General features: G+C 43.5%; 1 protein-coding gene across 1 annotated transcript in view; it reads right to left on the bottom strand.

Annotated features, from left to right (window-relative positions):
* Window positions 1-10,853: 10,853 nt before the first annotated feature.
* LOC8028452 (DNA mismatch repair protein Msh2) overlaps window positions 10,854-20,710 on the bottom strand; it is a 104,875-nt gene continuing 95,018 nt past the window's right edge. The window contains exons 23-26 of the mRNA XM_040221076.3: window positions 18,386-18,477; window positions 15,628-15,782; window positions 13,289-13,356; window positions 10,854-10,939 (exon numbers count right to left, since the gene is read on the bottom strand). Coding sequence (XP_040077010.2) covers window positions 10,865-10,939; window positions 13,289-13,356; window positions 15,628-15,782; window positions 18,386-18,477 — 390 coding nt within the window. The 3' untranslated portion in view covers window positions 10,854-10,864. The remainder of the gene's footprint in view (window positions 10,940-13,288; window positions 13,357-15,627; window positions 15,783-18,385; window positions 18,478-20,710) is intronic.

The following is a 20,710-nucleotide window of genomic DNA, read 5'->3' as shown; positions in this document are numbered from 1 at the left end:
GCACACTTCCTCTCCACTCCATCAACGACATCTCAAACTGAACCAATGACACATGCTACCTCCCTTCCTTTCATACCAACCAAAAACTGACCCCTTCTATACATGTTACTTTCACAAATGGTATACTCTTTTTTTAATCTATCTTGTTATATTCCTGACATAATTACCTATTTTTTGGATTTTCGAACTTTCAAGGAACTTACTGACCTAAACACATGCTTTTTTGACCTGTCTACAACTGTATCCATCGCTGAGTGCTTATAAAAGAACAAGTGTAATAGAATACATTTCACTGAAAAAGAAAAAAGATAAATTTTATGGCGTATATTAACTGATAAAAACCAAATATTGGATTTCGAAATAAAAACCAATAAATGTATGCCGAATTCAAAAAAAAAAATAATAAAAACCGAAAACGCTGATCTTGTTCAGTGTTTTCGGAGTTAACTTTTTTTGCTCGAATTCGGGGGTATTTCTTTTTCGATGTTTAATTTTTTCCAAAGATTCTGTGTTTTTGTGTAAATTGGTTGAAGTCATAACCAATTTACACAAAAAACACCGAATCTGCACAAAAAATTACCACCCCCCCCAAAAAAAAAAACAAGTACCCTCAAATTCGAGAAAAAAAATACTCAGAAAAATCAGAACCCAAGTTATCGGTAGGTTGTGACTTTCCAGTTTTAACCTAAAAATACTGAGAAACATCAGCCGATGACGAAAATGCAAAATCGGTTATAACAGAAAAACACCGTTTTTGGGGACGATTTGGCGCTGGGCGATTACTATTTTGGTTGAAACCCCTAATTCTAGGCATTTGCTGAGCCTGTTTTGCTACCAAGAATTAAGCAAACTGGGGTCTCCAATCAGTGGGATCGCTGACCTTGGAGCACAAGGGCCCGAGAGGTGGGTTAGACGGTTACTACCAACAGTCACAACGCCCTTGTTGGTTCATGTCAGAGGACGGCAGATAAAAAAGCAACTTGTCCCAAACCAATTTTTTTTTTCACCGATAATCGCTGTTTTTAGCGTCTACATCATACAACAAGTCGAAAGCAGGGTTGTGCAGTATCGCAATACAAATGTATTGCAATAGTATTTCAGAAATACATTTAGTGTCTGTAGTTCTGTATTGCAACACTTTTTTTTTCACCACTATCTGTACTTCTGTATCGAAATGCATTTGGGATGTTTCTCAGTACCGCAATACAATCAAGATGGGATGTATTTCGTTACATTTCTTGAGAAATAACCCCCACCTCTGGATAAAGAAGATGACAACTTTTTTTGTTTTGCTAGAGAAGGCCAGAGGGCGTTATGAGGGGTATGCTGTGCATTTGCTATCATGCGAACCTAGGTTTGTTCGGAACTATTTGCGTCGGATCTTAGCAACCCCCTTCTTTATTCTGCAAAACTGAAGAATGTTTTCCACCGTGCTTCTGCCACCCCCCCCCCCCTCCCAAAAAAAAATCTTGACTTTTTTTTTTTTTAAGGGGACGCTGGGGCATTGTTACTACGCTGACCAACGTTCATTCCAATTCCCAGAAATATTTGTCTATGCGACCTCTTTCTATTCTGCGAAGATAAGAAATGTGCTGTGAGCGGCGCATTTTTTAGTGAAGAAATGTGGTTCCCAGCTGTGAAAGTAATGTTTCTTTGATTTAATATAAACCAACTGTTGAGCAGCTATTTTTTTTTTTTGCCAACATGACGTTGCGTTTGAATGGGCAATGGCTCACAGGTGGGCTATTTGAGAAGCTCCTGCTCCTCAAGTGTAACCGAGTTTGGCACTTGCATGTCTTTCTTTTGTATCGCTTCAGTGTAAAACAACAGACAAAGCAAGAATGATTTTCATTGTACCTCCTGACTAATTTGTTGCCTATGATATGACAGTTGGCACCTCAAGCAAATTGGAAAAATGTATTTCAGTATCTGTATTTCTGCCATCTCTAAGAGGTATTCCTGCATTTGTATTTCCAAATACATTTTGCTCCTTGTTAAAATGTATTTCCGATGCATATCACAATACATTTTTACAGATATATACAAGTATCACTATTTTAGCTATTTTGATGTATCCCAGCATTTGTATTCCCAAGTACATTAAGTACTTTGGCCCAACTCTGGTCAAAAGACACCAATGTTTGAAAAATAAATAAACAATGAAAAACATCCGCCGATTTTTCTCATAAATAAACACCGGAGGATATACGGCCTAGTTATAGGTTATTTATATTTACTAAGTAAAATTCATTTTGGGTGCGTTTGTGGTATAAAAGTACAATCAAAACTCAATGTAGCTCCTTAATGTTTTCAATTAATCAATAAACTGGAAACTAAAAATAAAGCCTTTTTTTTGCTTTAGATGAGTGGAGACTGTTGTGAAGAGGCCACCGAGGCTTTGTTACCTTGCAGACCAGGATCTGATCAGAACAGTCTGTCTTTGTACATGAGGACCCTCAGGGTATAATTAATTGATTACGCAAAATCTTAACGGCTTATGATAAGCGCAGCTTGCCATGAGTTATCTGCCATTTTGTGGTTTATGACGAGTGCACCTCATCGCATACTGTTTTGTTCCTTTTGCAAGGTTTGCAACAAGGTCAGTGAATAAAAACAGTGTGAATTATCTTTATGATAGAATAATAAATATAAGAAACTGTTTCATATAAGGTCTGCTTAAAAAATATAAAGCATTATAAGGTTAATCAACAGGAGATGCTCGTGCTGTGGGAGTTTGGTCAATTTCCATGCGTGCTATGTTTGGCTAGGCAGACGATGAACAAATAGAAGATGTCGAACAAATAGAGCCGGGTATGCACGTATCGCACAATATCTAACCAGGTATGGGCACCGATGCGAATCGGTCGTACATGTCAAACATCGCGTGGATATCTCGCATGAAAGTTTTGCATTCTCTTTGCACTCGACCTGCGGAATGTTCATTGCTCTTAAGGACAGGTACGCAGGCCGTATGGAGTGTCTGCGAGTGGAAGCCGAGAAGGAATGCGTGAGAGGTTTTGGTGGTTTCGCGTGACTGGCGCAAGGCTCGAGGATACGGTTGATCACGTCAGACGTACCAGGCCGATTTTCTTTTACGTCCGACCCATATTAGGTTGCTATACGCCTCGCAAGTGGGCTCATTTTCGTCTTCTGCGCATGAGAAAGGAAGTAGCGGTGACGTCAGAACGCCGGCCGAGCCCTGATTGGCTGATCGCGACCCCCTATCTCAGCGTCGTCTGCTCCTTTGCAGCGTCGTCTGCTCGCAACGTCGTCTGCGTCTGTCTTGCCTTTCCTGCGACTTTCGGAAGCCGAGCGAGCTCGACTTCGCATTTCAGAGAGGGCAGACGAAATAACTCGAGCGGTACGTTGTTTTTGTCTAACAACTAGCAGACGCGCATCAAGGAGGGAAGCCAAAGGACTCACTGGCGAGGTGTCCTACGGCGCCGATGTTTGTTTGCCCAGAACCGAGAGTGAGCGTGTTAGTGTCCGCAAGTTCCCTCCCAAATACTTTTTCCCTCCTTTCGTGTGCGGCGAGACCCCTCATTCTATAACGGCGTCGGCGGGTTGGCGCAGTTAACGTCGTCTGCTTTACGTCTGCTAGTCAAAGCGATGGCTGCTTTACCTTTCCTGCGTCCGTCGGAGTTTCGCCGCTTTTTCACCGGCGAGAGTCACCGCTGCCTCGGGAAACAAGGAGGTAACAAGAGGAAGAAATTGACCTCTTAATCTAAAACTGAGGTCAGCGATCAAAGTATAATACGGGAAGGGTTCACAAGGGTCGCGTGGGCATATTCCATTCAGCACGCCAGCCGGTCGTGGGCAGACGGTCGCCGAGTCGCGGAGTGCCTGCTAGGCCTAACTGCCGTGCTCGCTTAGTCGCGTTCGGTGGAATCGTGGCCGCTGAAGCTTTTCCCGGGTGTTTGTGGATCTAGCGTTCTTGTTCGTCGTGGTCTGTTTCAAGTACTTTTTACTTTTTTCTTGCTGCTTGAAGTCGGGACGCGTGAAAAGCGCACGTAGAAAAATAAACGTCCGTGGGTCGTCGCGACCGCGACGCTGTCGGCCATGCTGATTTGATCGTAAGAAGTGCGTAAGACAGCTTCAGAGCTGTCCTAGGATTCCGTCGTAACCTGCGCAAAACTTACGGAAATTTCGTTTCGTGAATACGAATTTGTTCTTAAGATTTGTCTTACGCACATTTTTGGCATAAGGTCGTTTCGTGAATCTGGCCTCTGCACTTCCGAAAGTCGCAGGAAAGGTACAGCAGACGCAGACGACGCTGCGAGCAGACGACGTTGCAGAGGAGCAGACGACGCTCAGATAGGGGGTCGCGATCAGCCAATCAGGGCTCGGCGTTCTGACGTCACCGCTACCCCCTGCGCAAGAAGCAGACGAACTTGCCCTCCGCATAGGTTGCCGTGCCCGTGGGAAACGGCACTGCTACCGTAAGTTCGCGCTGTGATTTGTAAGCATGGTCTTCGGAGCCCTGAGCCCTCGGCGCACACCAGGCGCCGTCTTCCGACGTACCTTCGAAAAAATCGGCCGAGTATGTCCAACGTATCTAAGAAATGCTTCCGGGTACGTCCAAACTACATTTAGACACAGCGTAAATTCTCTGCTTGCAAGGCGTCGGTAGACATCTGTAGGTGTCAACACGGCTGAGAATAAATAGTTGATGGAAACCAATTTCGCTGGTCAAAGTTCTCAAGACAGTGCTTACTCGCTCGCGTCGAAGCTTGTGAGTGGTTACACCTGAAACCACTTTATGACTCTTTTTTTCGGACACAGCTTTTTCCGGGATACCAGCAAGCGTTACAGCTGTTGCGCCGTCTTGTTATGGAAGGACTGGGCATCCGCAGACACAAGTGCAGTCCTTCAACCACTGCCGGTGTCAAGTGCAGGAAAATAACAAGGAGCTCACAGTTTTTTGTTCTCTGGTACAGAGCAGCCGAGACAGCATAATGCTGGATTGTAACTCTGTTGTTACAGTGTCTTTCACCAAGCACAGCTGTTCCGTGCTGTCTTTTTGCCCGTCTGCTACGGTCGACAAGGTGGAGGCAGGTCGTGACATTGCACGGACGGCTAGACTCCGAAGCGACGCAGGCTGACCATCAACCTTCGGGCGCTCAAAATTTTCTTCAGCGTGGCAGAAGAGTCCTGAGCCCTCGGCGCACACCAGGCGCCGTCTTCCGACGTACCTTCGAAAAAATCGGCCGAGTATGTCCAACGTATCTAAGAAATGCTTCCGGGTACGCGAAACCACCAAAACCTCTCACGCATTCCTTCTCGGCTTCCACTCGCAGACACTCCATATGCCCTGCGTACCTATCCTCTTTTCATTTTTCCCTCCTCCCCTTTCCTCCTCCACTTTCCTCCTCGCTTTTTACGGCCTTCTCGCACGAGTGCTAATGGGCTTACCAGCCCCCCGACAAAATCAATGTAACCCTTCAAGGTTCTCTGCTTCAGTCCCAAACATCAGGGATTAGTTAGGCCGGCTGGATATGAGCTCAAAAAAGTTCAAGCTGGCTCGCTTTTTTTTTTCTTTTTTTTTGCTCTTTTTCTGCAGCTTTAAGACACACTCAGATAGTGAACACCAACTAGCCCAACAACAAATCTTTTACATACAGATACTTCCGCAAGCGGTCACATAAGCTACAACACCGCATATATATCTCGAGTAAACGGAACTTGAACATCACAGCAGAAGGAAAAGAGATGGGTATTTTTATCTGAACTTTGAGCTCTACCCAGAGTTGAAAATTGGTCGTTCTAACAACGGCACACTGAAGAGTGATTGTATCACTATTGTGTTTTTTTGTTTGTTTTTTTTGTACAAAGTAATAATCATGAGTAATTACATGTCAAAGATATTGCAGTCAGAGGGACACAGTCGGACCATTTCTGGGGCATAATATATAGGTTCGTACTACAGGTGTTTTCTAGAGTGACGGCCGCCTCATTGAGGCTACTAAGAAGAGTAAAAACAAACTTCCATAAAAAGTGAAACGGTTTAATGGTATATTTGAAAAAAAAATTGAAAAAAAAAATTGCTTCGTGGCCAAACGTGCATTTAGTTTCTGTCAACAAATGTAACTGAAAACTCTACAGCCGACAAATATCTTGCGTATCAGCAAAGAGAACGGGAAACACAGAGATTGAACCGCAAAACCACAATTTTCTTCAAGTAAAATAGTGCAACTAGCAATAGTAGCCCCCATATTATGCCACTTATTAAAAGACAGCAGGTACTACAAAGTTTTCATTCTCTTCTGTTCCCATTTGTTCGCTGATTAAGAAATGGAATGCCCAGATAGCCTCTGCAGCCCTTGCATCATAATTGTTCGGGGCTCTGTCAAGGTGGGCGAAGGCCAGCGACCATCTACAAAAAACCCAGGAGTTCGGAAGGTATACTACCCCAAGTTTTGGGGCTGCTTGGCTAATTTAGGTGTCTGGCGTTCCCCGCCTACTTAGAAAAGAAACGGAACAGCGGCCAGCTCAACGTCGTCACCAAGCGGGAAATCATGCCGAAATGTGTCCTTGAACACGTGCGAGATCTTTACCCGAACACAGCCAGGATTCGCAACAATTCATCTATGAAAAAAAACTATAAAAAGGGGTAGGCTTAAACGATTTGGCAATTCTTGAATATATATATGTCATGCGTACTAACTGTCCACCAGTACAGAAAGAAATGCACTAGAAATGCAGAGCTCTATTGTGTTCTTTATGTCCATACTTGTCTTTTGCGCTGTACTCCAATTAAAATAAATTCTGCAATATCTGTAGATTATGCCTGGTTATGTTGTCCCTAAAAGAAAAGTAATCAAGCAAGTTCGGTATCGTGCCACCAATTTGTGCAAATACAATTTTATGTTGATTTCAACATCAAAACAGTACTTCCGCGGGAAATAATGCATCCGTCGTTCTTCGTCTCCCTGAAGCTATGAACTACCGATCTCGGCTACAGGACTTTTGGGTCCACAAAATATCACGCTCAGTAGAAAATTCGCCTTTTCTACCAAAAGTACTGGAAATTATTTATTTTTCAAACAGGTCGGGTGGTGATGCGTGTTTGAGTGTAGGACCGTTAACTGGGCACTGGTTTGCAACATGAGTGCAGTGCTTCCTTTCATGCTGCCTGCGACGAGTGTTGAAATATGAATATAGTAGGAATAAAGTCAACTGACACTCTTAGAATTATTTTAAACTTGAGCTTTCTTCAGGCATTAAGATTTTTATCGTACCTTTTATTCATTGTCGTCTTTGATGAGGGAACAACTTGCCGAGGAGGCAGCGCTGTCCGCGTACGCGGCTTGACAGATAAGGTCGCGAATGCTTTTCACGAATCTTTAAAGACTAAGCATAAAAATGAAAAACGCTTACAAATCTCTGTAACGCGAAATTAGAGCGCAGCCACTTTACGCCAATGAAACCAACTTTATGTTTTGGGTAGACGTCTTGCGAGAGTTGCAGTATTTTTAATTATGCCGAATAAATTAAATGTTTAGGACTAAGTACCAAAATTTTTTTAAATGCATTAAGAACCGAAATGTCAATTGCAAAGTTCTATAGCTCCTTGAGAAGCACCCGAATTAGCTGTTTGCAGCGTGATATGGCTCGCGTGGCTTCCTTCTGACCTGTAATACAGCTTATGAAACATCACAAAATACCCCGTGATAAAGCGCCCGCTCCATCATAAACTCAATTTCGAATTTCCCGGGATTTGTTCTTATAGGCCGGAAAAAAGAAAAAAAGATGCATGCAAGACGTGTGGCCCACGCTTTATTTATATCAGAAAAAAACTGCCCTCTGTTTTATATACAACGTTGTTTTCCTTTGTGTTTTTTTTTTTTTTTCACCTACTAGATATTAGAAAAAACATGCAAATTAACGTTTTGTAGATGTGAGCTATACGACCAGGTGAAGATTGGGTTCAAGAAAGAACGCAACAAAAACCGACTGATTACCTAACATTTGTTAATGAACTATTTGATTATAAAAGAAAACGGGATAATTGATTTATAAAGTTGTTGGGCATAATCGAAAGCCACCAAATTATCACGTGAAAATTAGCGCTATTGCGGTTTGTGTAGGTGAGCTATACGGCCAAGCAAGGATTAGGTTCAAGAAAGAACGCAACTAAAACCGACCGATTGCCTAAAATTCGCTAATTAACCTTTTAATTAGAAAAGAAAACGGCATCGTGTATTTAGAAAGTTGTTGGCCATAATCGCAAGCCACCAAACCGTCCATTCTTAAAAAGATGTAACGCGCGTACACTATTATACGGCGTCCTGATACGGCGTCCTCCTAATTTGGGCGTGAAAATATAGTTCTGATTTTATGTGGGCTCCATCTCCGCGTGGCACAGCCCAACGCCATGAAGCCAAAGCGACAAATCATGCCACGCCACTGTAGAAGGGGCGAGGAGTGCGGCGGCCGAAAAGATTGCGGTAACACGATTCGCGTCCAAATTAGGCTTTTTAGGACGTCGTGAACCACTTCACGTAATGGTTTGGTGTTTTTGATGACTACAGATAAGGCACAAACCGCAATTGCGTAACTCTGACGTCTTTTTGAGAAAAATGTCTAGTCGTGAAAAAAAATCGCCCTGTATAGACCATTCTAGAGCCACTATATGAGCTGGTCTAGTGCCACTAAATAAGCGTAGTAAGGCAGTTCTTTACGTCCGGCGACATCATTACGGCATGGAAGGAGACGTTGACCACAGATCATACGCTGTGTATGATATATGGTCAGTTTTTTTGTTTTTTTTCGTACGAGAATGAGCAAACGTTTGATACCAAATAAAATAGATTTAGCATACACCAAATTCGGCTTTTTTACTTGATTCAAATTGATATTTGATTTAATTGATTACACTTATTTTGTACCCGTACACACCTACTTTATTCCCTAATGAGTTACAAGTGATAATTACATTGTTTTTTTGTCGTGCGAGGTCATCACAATTTATTATTAACAGTCGGAGCTATGCGATTACGCGGAGAAGGCGCATTTGAAGATACTCAAAATTGTTCTGAATACACAAACAACTTCAAACGTCTTGCTGTTTGGGCCCTTTCCTACACGCAGGACCAATAATAAAGCCAAAACCTCATAGAGGAGACTATCTCTATCAACTCAACGCGCAAACACGATGTGAAGCGTGTCTGCGTACGTTGGAAAAGAGATACCGGCGAGCAAACCTTAGCGTCGAATGTCCATGCATCAAAATGTTTGTGCACCGAAATATCTGCGCACCGAAAAGTCTTTGCAGCAAAAAGTCCGTACACTGAAATGTCTGTGCACCAAAAAGTCCGCACCGAAATCCGTACAGCAAAACGCTTTACACCGAAAAGTGCTAGACCCACTACGAATGGGATCCTCCGTCACTCTGCCGGTTTACGAACCATAATGATTCAGAACCACTGACGGTAGTGTGTGAAGAGTTACTACGGTACGTCATTTGTTTGGAGTGCTGGTAAATCAAGCCTTTGCACTACCTCACTTACTGTCATCATTACGTTTTCAACGTCTGGGGTGGGGACATCGTGAATCTCAACGTAGAGGCACCTGCTGCATCATTCGAGATCCTTCAAGTTGTATGTCAATGCTTCCAGTTGTTTTCTGTGGTCCATCTTTTTCATGCATTCCACGCAATTGTTTTAGGTTAACGATTTCACTGCCATGTTTTCTGACCTCTTCCAATAGCTGTGTATTTTTGGGACATCATTTGAATGGATTGTGCAATGCCATCAATGGTCTCCAACTCTGAGGAGGCTGTCTAGCTTAGCACTTATGCTGAGAAGCATAGTTGCTATACAAAGACCACCTTGTTTCTTTGGCCGTACTTCTCTTTTGCACTTTTACACGTCGGGCATCGGCAATTCTTATGGAAAGAGTCACCTTTTCATCGACTTATTGGTCCCTAAACCCCTGAGCATACTCCAAGGTGATAAGAGAATTTCCATTCAACAGATGTTAAAAAAGCCTTATCATCTGGCAACGCATCATCACAAACTAAACAGGCGTCACCTAGGGCTTTTGCCATTTGAATCTTCCCCCAACATGAAAACTTGCTCAAGAAATGCGAACAATTGCCCTCAGTGGCAGAACCTAGTACACTGATGCACAAAGATATAAAGCAGAAATATCGCTCACCTGTACGAAGAACCAAGAGTTACGCAATGCAATGTGTTAGCCACCCACTGCGAAGATCGTTGTGTTGGAGCGCGGTTTATCTGCCGAAGAGGGCCGAACACGGCGGTCCTTGCGGAAAGTTGACGATTCCAAGCATTGATACCAAGCAAATGGGTTTTAACACACCTATCATAGGTCACTTTTTTTTGCCCCATACTACATTCCACGCTCCCCAAGTCTTCTTTGAACCGAAAACCTGAATATTTTATTTTTTCAGTTTTGCTCCAGAACAGGAAGTAAGAATTAATGTGTGCAAAAATAATGTCTTTTTTCGGCTTTGTTTGGCAGTCTGGGCAAAGCAGACAAAATGCTGTCTGGTTTTTCACAAGTTCCAAACACTCAAGCATGCCCACTATAACAACCTGGAAACGTTTCAGACCCAAAATATTAGTTTTGTTCTTGAGAAAGGGGGAAAAAAAATTAGGCAAAAGACTGGCACAAATTACCTGCATTTTGCCAACAGATAGCAGAGTGGGCATCATAGCAATTTGGCACGGCAATAACTCCACCAGTTCTGGTCATTCAGTGTTTGCACTGTGCAACCTTTCGTGACTGAAACGTCTCTACCCAATTTCAAGCATTTTATTATAAAAGAGCTGACAAAAATACAAGACCATCATGAAATACAATACAGAAAAATCTGGAGCGTGGAAAACACCTAAGGCAGCTACTGAGTATCCATGGGGAGTGAGTCTTCAAGACGAGCTGTTCCTTCCAGCTGTGCCAAAACTTGTCTGGCATCCTGAAAAATTAATGTTCGTTAGCAGGGATGTTATTCAGCCATGTTATGTCAGAGCAGTCAAAAGTCAATGTTGCAAAAACAAACAAATGTTAGAACATGTGCTGTGTATGTTTGTATTACATTTTCAAGCGCTTTACTGAGTGTGTTCATCTTTCAAATTAACATGTCGACCTAGGTAAACAGAAGTTTGCTAACAAAAAATTAGGGTGCAAACGAGCTGCATTTGAGACTGTGTGGTGTTGTCACTCGTCTTTTCCCCAGTTTCACGGTTTTGAGACTGTGTGGTGTTGTCACTCGTCTTTTCCCCAGTTTCACGGTTTTGTTCCAGAAAAAAAGAAGTCAGCTTTTTCATTCCCGCATGCATAAAATCCCTAATGAACGCCCCCCCTGCTCACTTCGATGTCACGGTCATAACACCTAATAATTATTACTTTTGGTGCGACTTTCTTGGCATAAAATCATTAAAACATCTTGTACTTTCCAACGAAAGCACCAAGTGTCTCATGAAAACTAGTCACATCTCATACAAGTGATTTGTTGCCTTTTCTGTTCAATCTGTGCCTCCATGTCTAGAACTTCATAGAGGCATTCAGGGGCCTGTGTGCGTTCTACAGTATGTTTTCTTCAGGACTGACCCACCATGCACCTCCTGTCGTCTCAGCGAAGTCATACACGTTGCAATTGAATGTTTAAATTAATGTTTATACAGACTGCAAAAATATTAATTAAAACAATTTCAATAGTTCTTTTTTATTTAAGCTTGATTAGTAGAAAGGAAAAACAAGCATGGCATTGCTGGTGCTGTGAACATATGTTTTGCAATAATGTTTTCTTCAATATTATTACTTTAATACTAATATTGTGGTGGCACAAAAATGCACGCTGGTTTTACGTTTTATTTTCATTCTGGATGCGGTACTTTAATTTACGTTTTGGGCCTAAATAGTGCAGTTTAGAGTGAAGTACTGCCAGTCGCTCTATGTTCAATGCCAATGTAGGCCCAGCAACTATGTGCGTCATGCGACGGGCTTTTGAGTGCATGCGTCTGGAATCCACAAATATTGTTGCATATCGCCAGGTGGTGCGACGTGCACCACCTGGCGTCATGCACCACCGCACGGCGCCCATTTTCACCGCTCATGTGCTCTATGGGAGCCGATATTACATGCGCAGATCGTGGACAAAAATGCGGGGAGCCTCGATGAACTCGCTTCTCAAATGTACCGGTACCGCAGATCGCGCGGTTGATGCGATTCCTGTCGGACATTGCGTGACAACCGACGGGAATCAAGGGAGAGGGAAAGGGGGCGGTGTTTCAGAATTTTCATGTTACGAGTATTTAGCCAGAAAAACGGGATGGGCAATCTCTCAGGGGACGGCGTCCTAGAGGGATTTAGCAGTAGTGTTAAATTAAATATTTTTGTAAATAAGGAATTCATTGTGAGCCTTATATTACCACAATATAATAAAATTGAGATATCCCAATGCATAATTTTTCAAGGTTCAATATTATCTATTGCTTATTACCTAATCTAAAACTTACAAACATCTATGGCAATCCAAAGCTGTCAGATTATCAGGAGTGCCAAGAGCGGCATTTCGTTTTTATTAACAAGCCAGCTAAGATGACAAGATGACACCAAACGGACAATACGAGTACATAAAGCATAATGGGGTTCACTCAAAGTCTCGACCTCCGACGACAGGCTAAACTTCCAAATTTGTCACTAATCCCCAGGTCAAATGCTGTGAAAAGCATTTTTTTCTTAGTTACAAAACTTGCCGAGACATTTATTTTCTTTAATTTTTCAAGCTGTCGTTTTGTCAATTTTAGCCTTTCCAGTTAGAAGGAAATCTACACGCTTGCACATCTGTTCACTGCATCACAATCGTTAGCATTGAAGCACTGGTGGAGCAGAAAGGTTCAAAGCACCCCTTTGGGACAGTGGATAGTGTCGCTTGTAGAGTTGTTTGCATTCAGCACTGGCTGTTGGCGAGCTATGATCATGAGCAGTTCCGTTGAGCCTGCTGAGCAGTTGAACCGGGGGACCGTTGTTAGAGCAGTTCCTGCTTCCGCCGCGAAAGGGCAAGCAATGAGCTGGAGATGCAAATAGCATCAAAAATAGTTCTAGCATTCAATCCTAAGTTTGAATCAAACACTATGCTACGTAAATGCATAATCTGATTTTTTTTTTTTTTTTTAATTTTCCCATCGCAATAAAAAAAAATGGGTGCTTGGTGCAGGGATGCGAACATGCGGGAGAATGGTGCAGGCGCAGATGAAACAGAAACTGCAGCGCCAGATCTCTAAAACACACACACAGATATAACCCACAGTTTGGGGCCTACCTTTATGACATGCTCTGGGAAATGTGTGAGTTCTGCCACTTCCACACCAAAGCTCTTGTTGCAGACACCTGCGAGCGCAATAGAGAAAATTGAGATTTTCATTTCATTTCACTTTATTACCTTCAGGACCTCTTCACAGTACTTATTATAAAATTAGAAAAACACTGATGAGAACAAGAAAGACAAAAAAAAATGGCATCATTACACAAGAGATTATTCAAACCAACTTAACAAGCAAGGAACTATGCAGTAAACACATAACTCTGAGGGAAATTTGTGAACATCCCGCCAAGGTAAACAAATAGCTGCAGTCGGAGTATGTTGAAGGTTCAACTCGGTGTCGGGCAAAAACTCGATTTGGCTTCCCCCATGCCTCACTAAAGGACAGAGCAGTTCTGGTAGCAAGGACGTGGGGGCCGCCGTAACGTCTCAGCGTCTGCCCAAAAATGCCACGGCATGCGGCGTAAAAGTAGCATAAATAAACCTTGTCTCGGATAAACATGAGTTCAATAAGGTAATGAACAGTTCAGTGCTGAAACCTAGGATTCTCGACAGTTGTACAAGATCTATGACATCATGAACAGCTAGCACCGAGCAAAAAGGGTCGGTAAAGTGAGCCGAAGTCTAAATGCTCAGCGAGGAGCGCCGTGCAATAACGAAACTTGATGACTTGGAGCCTCAACAAGTAGGGATGTCACAAACCTCCTAAACCTTTGAAAATTTCTATCCTTGCCAAGGTTTGAATTCTAAAGGTTACCAACTTTAGAACCTTGTCGAGGTTCGAGTTAGAAAAATTTGAAAAATGTCAAGGTTTCTGAAAGTTTGAGTTTGAAGGTTCCTAACCTTCCGACAAATGTTAGAAAAACTCAAACATTTTGAATTTCTTTAAGATTCGAGATAAGAAAATGAAAAGATTTTGAATTTCTTCGAGTTATAGGTTCGAAAAGTTTGAAAGTTTCGAATTTAATATGAAAGTCTGAATTTCACACACAGAGATCAGATTCCGCAGTTTCGAATTAGGTTTCTGTGGATTCATCTAAAAAAGATAGCGAAATGTGCTAAAGATTTTACTGAAAACCTTGCAGATTTCTCTTATGCCGTAAATATACTTCTTCCTTCTCAGTGCTATACTCAAGGTACTACCGTACAATACTGCGCATCTGCCCATTTCACACAAGCACCAATTCCCAAATTTGTAAGATCTGAAAAATATGCACAATACATTGATATGTAAAATTGATGACCACACAAGCGCCCATCCCCAATTTTTCTCGATTATCTATAAATTTTGAGTGGGCGCTTTCCCGGTATTTTACGGTACCTGTATTACTCGTTATTCGCCACAACTTATGAAACAGGCGTTGAACTGGTTGAACATTCATAGAAAAACCTTGAGGCAGTCAGGTGAATTTACTTCTTACGTCCTTTCAAACTAGTAGCAATCCGATCTAACGTTGCCTAAATGTAATGCTGGCATAAGACAACTAAATATTGTCACGAATGACAATTGATGAGGTGACGAAAACTGACGCAAACTAAAGGTTTAATGGGGCGAAATTGTGCCCAAAACAAAATAGAAAAAGGCTAGCGTTGCATGCGTCAATGGCGGTGTGACAGCAGTACCAAGCGTTGGGGCAAGACTGACTTCGGCTCGCCATGCGGAGTCCCTCATGTACCCATGTGGGTCTCTCGAACGTCAAAATGTTCGACATGTAGAACATTTGTACCTTGATCAGACAACAAGGTTCTCGAACTTACAAGAACGCTAAATTGAAAGAATAAATAAAAATGCACCCCTCCCAGGAGTCGAACCTGGGTGCTCTGCACAAAAGCCAAGCACGGTAACCATTCGGCCATCCATGCACTCGCTCGGTGACATGCATGGCAATGTACAGGACAACACAGGCATCCGAAAATGTTGTTGCTCCAAGCGTTTATTTTTGGTGGCTTTTCACTTAAAATGTTTCTTTTTCGTGGCTCTATGCCCACATCTGTCTGGCCACGCAGGCTCTAAATCGTAAGTCCTCAAACTGGGTTCTTAGAAACCCAGGGTTCCTCGAGATCTTAAATCCCGTCGGCAATCCCTGCCTCCAAGTTCCTTCCAGAAGAAGTGCCATTTCGAAAGATCTGAGCCACCCGCTGAGGCATAGCTTAGGGGCCGAGCACTCGCCAGTCTTTAGGCTTCTGCGCTGATTTCTCGCGTCAATGTCGAGATTGGGAGCAGTCCCTCGGCCATTGTGTGGGGGAAGCTGTTCCTCGGGAAAGGAGTGCTTGAGAGCCCTTCTCTAAGTGTAGCTCCTTTAGTGAATCCAAGCCAACACGTAAGGGAGCCCCCTCACCTGGCTTGACCTTGTAGAGAAGGGTGAAGCTGTCCTCCCGCACGTCTGCCGTGACATGCACGTTGCGCACGCACGGCAGCTCCTGGGCCAGCTCCGTCAGCTCGTGGAAGTGGGTGGCAAACAGGCAGTAGGCGTCTGCCTCCTTGCTCAGGTGCCTGCACGGGGAGGCCACGACACGCTCATACATCCGCGAGGCTCTCTTCAACAAATACAATCCCGAAAAATACTCGGACGGGGAACGAGTGCCCGTCTCATTTTTAATTGGTAAAAACAATTGGCAGCTGTATTTCGACATATCCACAAAACCGTTCTATGCAGAACGGCAATGTATGAAAAACAGCAGGTTTTCGTGACTTCATTCTTTTTGCACCTCGAGATCAATTGTGCAACGTCAGTGCCACGTGATGTGTCAATTCACGGTTTCGTCTCTTGAAACCAAGACTTAAAGGGTAACTGCAAAGAAAATAAAGTGTATTTTTAAACACGCTAATTGGGACAAGCATGTCACAAAACAAAATTTACTTGAAAAAAACACAATTTTTTAGCATTATTTACGCCACAGGACATAATTTAGTCAGAGTAACAACCTCTCCACATTTGAAACTCCCACTCTTTCGCCCCGCGCGGAGAAGTATGCCCCACCCCTCGCTCTTGGATTTTCTCTTGGATTGACTTGACTGTGGAGTTGAACGACGTATGCAGCATCTTGTGTGCGTACCACAGCCTTTTGTAGCTTCTGTGTTCTGTGCGAACTGCACGCAAAATGGACCCTGAATGGAAGCGTCAGCTTCTTGCCGCTGCGAGCAACTGGGTCTTCGGCCATACAAAGATGCGCCGCAGAGGACAGCTGCTAGGGATGAAGATGGCACACCACCTCAGCCTTCGGCGCGCTTGGACAACACCCACTGGTGATCGCTGTCACGATCACTAATCTGGCAGCACTTTACAGAGCAACGGTGTCAATTTACAGGAACTGACATGTCCAAAAAGTCGGCATTTGCACACGCAAGCAAATAACAAAAAAAAAGCACGCTGAGAAAGCAAGGAAAATGCGCTACGAAAGCAAAGAGATACCCCAAGAAAATGAAAGTAACAAACCATACTATGAAAGCCAAAACCCCGTGTCGCTTCCTATCACTAACACCTGCGACAGCTGCTAAACACACACGACTTCACTTCAAGTAGTCTCACTCAAGCACCTGGGTCAACAGGAAACACTGATCACTTAGGCAAAACGACTAGTCAAGGTACGCGAGACAGGCGGGAGCAGAGACTTCGGAGGCCATGAAAGAATGGCGAAGCTTTTGTTTGTTATGGCATGAATCCAAGCGGAAGTGCCTGTCTTGTAAACCTTTTGTAAAGAATAATAACTCTCATCACATGGGTTATTCTTTAAACATAAAAATATGCTGCTCAAAAGTAAATTAAAACACATCACAAAGGTTTAACAACCAAGATCTAAGCCAGTGGTCTCAAACTCATTTGAGCGTGGGGGCCAGATAGCCCACACTAGGAAGGCCAAGGGCCAACGTTGACCGGGGGGGGGGGGGGGGGGGGCATTGTCAAACAATTTGAAAGAGAATTAAGAGACCTTGTGCTCTATGCTTTTTGCAGACTCTGTTCTGTCGGTTGGCTACTTTGGGCCCTGACCTGTGACAACAATAATTAAAATGAGACAACCCCGCTACCATGCTCCCATATCTAATAGAACAAGAGAGCAATTACACTGTTGTTCTTGTTGCTCACTTCATTTCGGAATTAACCAAGCTGAATATGCCTCAAACAATAAGTTAATTTGGCAGTTCTTGCTTTCCTGAAGATTTCTATTACAACACCTATACATGTTTTTAATGGTGATATTTTTTAAGACAATAATCCTGAGCTAATAGCTTTATCTTTGGCAGTTGCTCCTGCTGATCGAGAGTTCGCACAGCCGAGAAGCATTCTTCAACAAAGAGCTCATGCCTGCAGCCTAGTAGCGGAATTGCTGTACATTACAAAAGCTGGGAAGCAAAACATAAAGCGAAACAAAGGGCAAATGAACACTGATAAGTAAAAACTATGTGAATACGTTAAAAGAGAGGAACTACTTTTCGAGCGAAAATGAATCGGCGATATGAAATCACGATGGCGCATGCTAGCTCTCAAGACTTGAGAACCGGTTGCCTGCGGGTTGCATCCCAGCGAGTCGCGGGCCGCATGTTTGAGACCACTGATCTAAGCTATCAATCAATCTCTTAGCCAATGAAAAGTGTTGCTATCGTGCATCACTCCATCACATATAATAGCTACTCTGTGACGTATAATACCAATTTTGGTATTATACGTAATTTAAAACGAATTTAAAACGAACGAAATAGCCGCAAACTAAGATTAGTCTCCCGCAATAAATATAAATGTAAAATTTTTTTTTCTTTTTTTTTTCGCAGAAAATTTGTTTTGCATGTGTTTGTCCCAACTAGGCTCTTTAAAAAAAAAACTTTTTCTTTGCAGTTACCCTTTAAGGCCACGATGCGCGATTACGTGGCACCGTCACACAACATCATGACCCAACGTCACGCAAAGTGGTCACAGGACATGACGTCACAATACACCCCCAGCTTGGCACACAACATTACTAGATCCAATAACGTTCTTAACGCTGCAATATCGCGTGACACCAAGGCTTCCCAGCATCACGTGCCACACACACAGCACAGACTAACGCAGAATCTGGGACAGCTTCCGTAAGAATGCAGTTCTAACCGAAGGAACTCACTCGGAGATGGCCCAGGCCAGGCCAAATCCGTCGTAGGTGGACGTTCCTCTGCCCAGTTCATCGATGACCACCAGGGAGTCGGCAGTGGCGTTCTGCAAGTGAACACCAGCGCTCAACCAGGATGTACAATACGTACACGAATGCTTTGAAAGACGGTCAACAAAAACAAGTTTATTGATGTATCACGGTAGGATTCGCTAGATGTGCGGCTCGGTGGTGGAAGCTTGGGGTGAAAATATTGACGAATGAACTTACCTAGTTCAAAACAAAAAAAAGGAGAACCCGTTTTGGGCAATCTACGGCTTTTATGGCTGTGTGTTTTGGTGATGAAAAGCAGATTGTATATTATATCGTCAATAAAAGTGCTTTGAACAGAATCACAGAAAACAGATTGCGGATTCTTTGGCATTTCCTGTCCCGATTATGTCTCGATTTCAGTAATATTTTTGTCCCAGTATTCCGACCACTGATGATGACACGGATGTGTGATGATCATGGTTCAAGCCACCATGGGTCGCATGGCCACGCGACCTCTTGACATTTTGTCGAGTCGCGTGACATCACTGTTAAAGAAAAGCTGAAACACCTCTTTCAAAAAATTAGAGGTTGGTTCTAGCGTATTTTTATCCCGTGAATCTGAATATCACGTTTGTTTTGCCTGAAGATGCAACTACCGTAAAAAAACCGAGCATGCGCCCTCACTCGAGCAAGCGCCCTCCCCACATCTTCCGGGAATTTCCCATTTCTGTACACAACTAAGCAAGCGCCCCCCTCTCACTGCCGCCTGTCCTGAAGGCATCTATTTTTAGCTTTGTTTCGAGCTTTTTGGCTGTTGCAGTAGACAAAGCCAATATTGAATCTAATCCAAGAGGGTGCTAGAACCCACCACCAGCCATCGCCGCCATTTTGTTAGTGCCAGCGTTAGGAACGGTTGCCCTTGTTCGCCAAGCATACGTATACGGTGCAAAAGAAACTCGAAGTTGTGGATTGACCTCGGAAGAATGCCAAAAATGTCTACCTGACCTCTCGCCATTTCAAGTTGGACTGTAAGAGGGTACACGAAAGGGACATGAAGTACAAAGTTTTGCTGCAACACAACTTCGGGAAGTCAAAAATACGACGCAAATTGAGCAACAGTGCCCATATCTTTAGCGAAATTGACAACACCTTGTACGAGTTCTCAGAGAGTGAAAGGAACTCTGGACGTGCAGCGAGGAGGGCGATCTTCATGAACGGCTGTCTGACATCGGTGCCGTTGTCCCTGAGAACCCCGACGAGCTGCGGACCGAAGGCATAGACCTCATCTTTAGATCCGATTCAGAGGAATCATTTTGTGGTTCAGATAGCGACTGAGGTGCATACCAGAATTTCCGTTTTCCAAATTGAATATTGATTGGAGTGTCTGTAAATAAATGTTTTGAATAATGCAAGCTATAATGCTATCTTTTTTTCACTTTTACTGGCCGCCATTTAGTGGTCGCCATCTTGAATTTCGGGCCCGATCTGAGTAAGGACCCCCTCTATATCTAGGCGAACTATCTCCAAATATTGGGGGGGGCGCTGGCTCGGTATTTTACGGTAAACATGAGAAAACACGAAAACCTCTGACCAGTCGTTACGTCGTAAGAGGATCTTTCGGTCGCAGAGCGCGTGTCGCTCGAAGGCCGCACATGCAATTGCAAGCTTGCTCGGTATATTTTCCTGCCCTGGCATCGGTCGTGACGCCTTTTTCTGCCCTTTTTAAAGATATCAAGAGTGCGCATGCATAGCTTTGATAGGTGCCGAAAATGTGCGAGAGCGGAGATTTCGAAAACTCCTTTTGTGACGTCACACTCCAGGAAGGAGGGCCTCTGGCGGTACTTTGAAAATTATTTGCTGCAGCCTCCATGCACCAAATTAAAAGAAATAGAGAAATTTACAATCTCTGTAATGCGAAATTAGAGCGCAGCTCTCGAGGAGGAGGGGAGGGTACAAAGGCGGAAGTATGCCTTCCTCCTCCTCTGTACCCTCCTCCTTCTCTGTACCCTCCTCCTCCTCTGTAACCTCCCCTCCTCCTCCTGCATACCCTCCCTTCCTCCAACAGTTTCCCTGCTAAATTTAGTGGGGAAGATGACGTCATGTGACTTTGTGTCCAGTCACCCATGTATGAATTCAGTTTCTCCGCTAGATTTAGAGGAAAAACTGACATCACGTGACCTCAACACCAATTATATTTCCTGCTAAATTAGCAGGGCGGTGACGGCGACGGCGACGCCGCGAAATGCAGAAACAAGCGCTTAAGAGCTGAGCTCTAAAAATAATTGTGATATTCAAATCCTGGAGGTC

This window comes from Ixodes scapularis, unplaced genomic scaffold (genome assembly GCF_016920785.2).
Source record: "Ixodes scapularis isolate PalLabHiFi unplaced genomic scaffold, ASM1692078v2 PGA_scaffold2__306_contigs__length_199485367, whole genome shotgun sequence".
NCBI lineage: Eukaryota > Metazoa > Arthropoda > Arachnida > Ixodida > Ixodidae > Ixodes > Ixodes scapularis.
Note: the sequence above shows the minus strand (reverse complement) of the source record. Positions and strands in the feature narration are given on the sequence as shown.